Source organism: Camelina sativa, chromosome 11 (genome assembly GCF_000633955.1).
Source record: "Camelina sativa cultivar DH55 chromosome 11, Cs, whole genome shotgun sequence".
In the NCBI taxonomy this organism is placed as follows: domain Eukaryota; kingdom Viridiplantae; phylum Streptophyta; class Magnoliopsida; order Brassicales; family Brassicaceae; genus Camelina; species Camelina sativa.
Genome location: NC_025695.1, coordinates 14597300 through 14602636, shown reverse-complemented (window position 1 = coordinate 14602636; position 5337 = coordinate 14597300). Strand labels below are relative to the sequence as shown.

Below are 5337 nucleotides of genomic sequence, written 5' to 3'. Positions count from 1 at the left end.
CCACAAAAAAAAAAAAAAAAAAAAGAGNAGTTTTGGTGTATCAACTTGTACAAGTTGTATGGGAGGTAGGCTCGACACGAATTAATATACGGCTCGATATTTTACAAAACATGTATAATTTTTTGATGCGTTTGGAGTAACTTAGTTGTAATATATTGTTGAACTTTCTCAATTTTCATTTTTTTGTTTCATTTATAATTTAACATTGGAGTACTTAGAAGAGTTGCTTTATTTTGATTTATGAACTTTGATTAATTGATAAAAATTCGAGATGTAAATTTTGAACAAAGAAATATATTTTAGAATTCAATTTTTTTTTTTTTTTTGTAGATTTTGGATCCAATAATAAATTAGTAAACATATAATTTTAATTCATTAAGATTTTTAAACTATTGAATAAAATAACTTTATTTTTTTTTAAAAAAAATCAATGATTAAACATAGATATTGGCCGCTTTGAATTAATAATTGACACTACATACTTTAAGATATACTCCATGCCACAAAATGACGTATACGGTCCAAATATGAAATAAGTAACAGATCACCTTGCATCAAGTAAGACACTCATAAAGTAAGGAAACATTCAATGTTTTGTTTCAAAAAAAAGAAAAGGAAACATTCAATGTTTTCAAACCTATCCAGTCATAGTATATTATATTAGGACCCGCTCGATGTGCGGGTTTAGAGTTTTTAAATTAAAATTAGTTTAACAAATAATATAAAGTAAATATTTTTAGTAAGTAAAAACTATCTATAAAAGTAAATAGATACACCGAGGTGTCCAATGTGATATTTGGTTTAAAAGGTGCGACTCCGCGGTTGAGACTATTCATCATGTTTTCTTTGAATGTCCTCTCTCTTGTGAAGTTTGGGATTTATCTTACTCTGGTCTCGTAAAAGGTTTTCCATATAAGTTGGTGTACTCGAATTTGGATTTTGTTGTTTGGAGGGATGTCTCTCAACATGGTGCTCCTGATCAACTTTTTCAATTACCATGGATTTTATAGGCAATCTGGAAGGCCATAAATAAAAGAGTTTTCAAAGTTTAGAGATCGAGGCAAATGATATAATTGCTCAGGCTTCGAGAGATATGTTAGTCTGGGAAGAGGCACTCTCTTTTACAGCGGTCATGTCAGCTCCATCTTCGTCTTCGGATGTCTAGGTTTCTTCACCTGGTTGTCAGATTGATGGTTCTTGTATTCATGATTGGGCTGGTGGTGTTGTGTTGGTGAGGAGCGAACCTTGTCGTTGGGGGCCAAGTTTCTAAGACGGAGCCCTTCCCCCCTACATTCGGAGTTAGAAGCGTCGTTGTGGGCCTTGGAGCGAATACGTGCTACAAGGATTGTTTGTCAACATTTCGAGACTGATTGTGCTGAGTTACTCACTATAGTGCAGTCTCCTGAAGATTGGTCGTCCTTCTCCAACCTGCTCGATGATTTTAACTCCCTGGAGTCCTTCCCACTATTCTCCATCTCTTGGATCCCGCGTGCGTCAAATATGAAGGCATATTGTCTTGTTCGTGCTTCACGTTCTCTTATCTCTGAAGTTTCTTTTGTAAACACCTTCCTTCCAGCTTGAGCAACTAACTAAGGTATTTCCTTTTAATTTATTGTTTGGTTGAAAAAGAAAAAGTTAATAGATACACTTTTAGTTAAAGAAAATAGTTGTAAATGAATTCAAAGTTATTAAAATTAAATTAAATTTAACAAAGAATATATATTTAATTCTTTTCCTAAGTAAAAACAATGTATAAAAGTAAAGAGATAAACTTTTAGTTATAGAAAATAGTTGTTTTTTCCCTATAATTCACTAATGTATATCCATTTACAAATCTACTATCTACATTACCACTAAAAGTGTATTGTACACACAAATATATTTTACTGTTAAAATATAATTTTTAGTCTTTACTACTACCAACAAATTGTCTTTATGAACTTATTAAATAACCTATTATATGTCTCTTCACTTTAGCATTCTTTTGGAATAAATTATTTGATTGGTGAAAATAATATGAGACAATCTATTTTAATTTTTTAATTTTTTTACTTCAAAAATCTGTTTCTTTATGTAAAGGTGAGTATTTACATTTTTGTAGAAACAGTAATAATTGTACAATTTTCACAATCATTTTTTTGGTCCTCATTGAATCATTTTTATCTTATATAAGAAGTAATCCTTTTTCTTGTAAACTTAGCAACTTTAAAATTAAAATAAGTAAACAATATTATAATTTCTAATTTTATGATATATATACATAATTTGCTTATAATGATCTTTTCTAAATTTTAAAGCTGTTTAAATTTTATAATTTTCTTATAATTGCCTTTTAATAATTTTAAAACTGTTAAAAACAAAACTTTTGTTTTACATTTGGAAGTTTATAAAGATTTTTTAAAAGATTTTAAATAAAATTAAGTTTTCTTTTCTTTATTTTACATTTTTATTTTTTTAAATTTAATAAATTTATTTTTGACATGTGTTGAAATCTGAATGATACAATTGACACGTGTCACGATCTTATTAATGAGTAATTTTGACATCAAACTTTATATAGTAAGGTCTTTATAGTTTGTTGTCTGGTTGTATTTATGTTTTTCGATGGAATATGTTTTTAAAAAAATTGGAATTCTGAGAATTTTGGGTAAAAAATTGTTTATCTTTTGATATATGATGCGTTTATTTTTATTTCGATGATTTATTTATTTTAGGACGAGGCCTTTTTTATTATTCACGGGTTCAAGATTTTGCAAATGTCTACATTGCCTCGTGTTCAGAAGATAACGTATACTCGTTCTGGAGATAAGGCACAACGTATTCCACAACTTCATCATCCGTTATTTGGATGTGTGCGCCAGGGAGACTAACAAACTTCAATTTTCCAGCAGCATCCAACGTTTTCAGACCAATCCAGTCCTCAGTATATAGCTTTGTCTGTTAGGAAGAACGTTTGAGTTAAGAAGCCAATATTGGGGTTGTCCGATGATCAGGTTAAGAAACTTAATTCGAGAGATGATGATGATGATAAGGTTCACCTTTCGAGGAGGCAGAATAGTTGTGTTATCTCCATCCGGGTAATATCCGAACCAAGAACTTTCTTTAGGAATCAATACATCATCTTTCTCGAACTGTTTTTAGGAAATGGAAATATGAAATTTAATGATGAGCTATATATTTGGGTCAAGGATCATTGGTCTCAGAATGAGAGGTACCATGATGAGGACCAAGTTGTGCAAGCTGGTGAAACGTTCTTTGTAAGTGGAGTTCTTCTCGCCAGGTCTCTCGTTGTTGAGCTTTGGCAAATACTTGGAGTGTTCCAAATACTCTGTTATTTTCTGTAAACCATATAACATTTTTTCCATTGAAGTATTTCATAACAAATGGAAATGATTTGAGGATTAGAAGGATAAGGGTTTAGAGTTTACAGTAGGGATTTTGACAAAATTACTTGGAGCAATAAAGCCCTGCAGAGTCATATAAGTGAGTGTTGTTAATGATGGGTACTAATTATGGTTTAAGGTTCAAGTCCTGATTAGAGAAGAAGAATAAGAGAAGGTTTACTTGAACGTGGTCGTCGTAGACCTGTGAAAAAAATGCCTTCAGGATCTTGCAAAACCAGTTCTGCAAACAGAGAAACCTCATTGTTGTTGTTATTGTGATTGTGATCGTAAAAAAGAATGTGATTGTGCATGGTTGACACACACAGACAAATAGAGAACTCACATTACACCACTCAGGGATTGCGGCGACGCCAGCGTGAGGACCTCCTAAAGATACATAGTTGAAGACTGGTGGAGCATTGTCGCAAAACTCGATTAGGCCTCTAGCGACTAAGTTTCCTTGAGACACTCCAACAATGTTGTAACCATCACTCAGCTCTGGCATCTGTTTGATTTTCTCACAAGCTATGCTCGCTTGTTGCGTAAGCGGCATGAATACGGAATCTTGCTTTCCATTTCCTATTTCACTACAAAGATGTCAAGATGACACAAAAAGAGAGAGACAGACATTGATAAAGTGTTTTTGCAAGATTAGGGATGAAACCAGAAGAAGGAGTTGAGTCGTTACACGCAAGATCCAGTGGAGTAATTGTTAAGGAGCTTTGTCAAGTTTCTCATTTGATCATCGGAGCATCCACCTCCGATTCCTGTTTCAGTCGAATTCATTAGTGTCTTTTATTTCATAATCGATTATTAAAAGAAAAGAAAAAAAAGGTGGAAGAATAAGGATCGTTAAGCACCGTGAAAAAAAACGAAAGGAACCGAGAGTGAAACCGCAATGGAGATGAAGAAGAAGAGAGACAAGGTCACAAGGAGAACACATCGTTGGAGACTCTTCTCCATTGGAGCTAGCTACTCAGCGGAAGAAGATTTCTCTCTTGTAGAAGAGTAATGGGTGAGCGATACGAGACAAGTTTGTATTGTATGGAATGAATTAGTTTCGATCATTTATATAGAAACAAAATGTAAAATATTGCGTTGTATGATTGGCTGTATAGGCTCTACACCAACTAATATTGGGCTAGCTCCATACAAGTTAGTATTTTACAAAAAACATTTATTGCATGTATGTTGGCCTATTCTTTGGACTTATACAACAAGTAGGAGATTTACCCGCAGCCCTGTGCGGGCAAAAACTTTTTTAAAACAACTATTGTCTAATTTTTTTCTGTAGTCAAATGTATCAATAATTCAATTTTTTTTACACTTGTGTGAGCAAATATATTTTTAAAATAGTTCAACTAATTTAACAAAACAAAAAGTAAATTACTTATAATACTAAAAAAAAATTCCAACAAAAATATAAATGGAAAAGAATTAACCAAAAGATTTAATCTTCAATAATAATAAACAGAAGTAGGTTTTCTATTATAAACATAAAGTAACATAGTTAGGGGAGTTACTCGCGAACATACGCGACCAAATGTAATTAACAAAAAGATAATAATATAAATACTTTTTTTTACTTTTTTTACCTTTCACATTTGCAGTATTTACCTAAAATAATAGTATAAATCTCCCATTCTTAGTTTTAGTATTTTGTTGCTTTTTTTTAAAAAAATTTTAAACTAATATACAATAATATAAGGACAATTCTCACAAATAGCACAAACATAAGTTTTATTTCCAAATATAGCACATTATCTTTAAAGTTCCAAATCACACTATACTATTTCAAATTAAACCCTAAATTCTATATACTAAACCCTACTTCTCCAAAAATATATCCTAAATGTAAAATAGAGAACCCAAACCTAAAATTAAATTTAAAAGGAAATATAAAATATTGTAAAAGTGTAAATAGTGTTATTTTTGGAAGTTTCAAAAATTAAAC

General features: G+C 31.4%; 1 protein-coding gene and 1 long non-coding RNA gene across 3 annotated transcripts; one reads left to right on the top strand and one right to left on the bottom strand.

Moving 5' to 3' along the window:
- LOC104723351 (palmitoyl-protein thioesterase 3-like) lies at window positions 2700–4593 on the bottom strand. Of its 2 annotated transcripts, XM_010441699.2 has the most exons (8): window positions 4244–4593; window positions 4072–4150; window positions 3727–3970; window positions 3565–3624; window positions 3429–3467; window positions 3216–3338; window positions 3039–3131; window positions 2701–2937 (listed from the first exon to the last, which is right to left on the bottom strand). In XM_010441699.2, the coding sequence occupies exons 1-8, from the start codon at window positions 4344–4346 to the stop codon at window positions 2761–2763; spliced, it is 918 nt and encodes a 305-aa protein (XP_010440001.1). In that variant the 5' UTR covers window positions 4347–4593; the 3' UTR covers window positions 2701–2760. The 2 variants fall into 2 exon arrangements, with proteins under 2 accessions (XP_010440000.1, XP_010440001.1); XM_010441698.2 differs by having other exon boundaries at window positions 2700–2937; window positions 3565–3970.
- LOC109127618 lies at window positions 2897–3413 on the top strand. The gene is made up of 2 exons (XR_002034166.1): window positions 2897–3077; window positions 3189–3413. It is a non-coding gene; the product is annotated as an uncharacterized LOC109127618 (long non-coding RNA).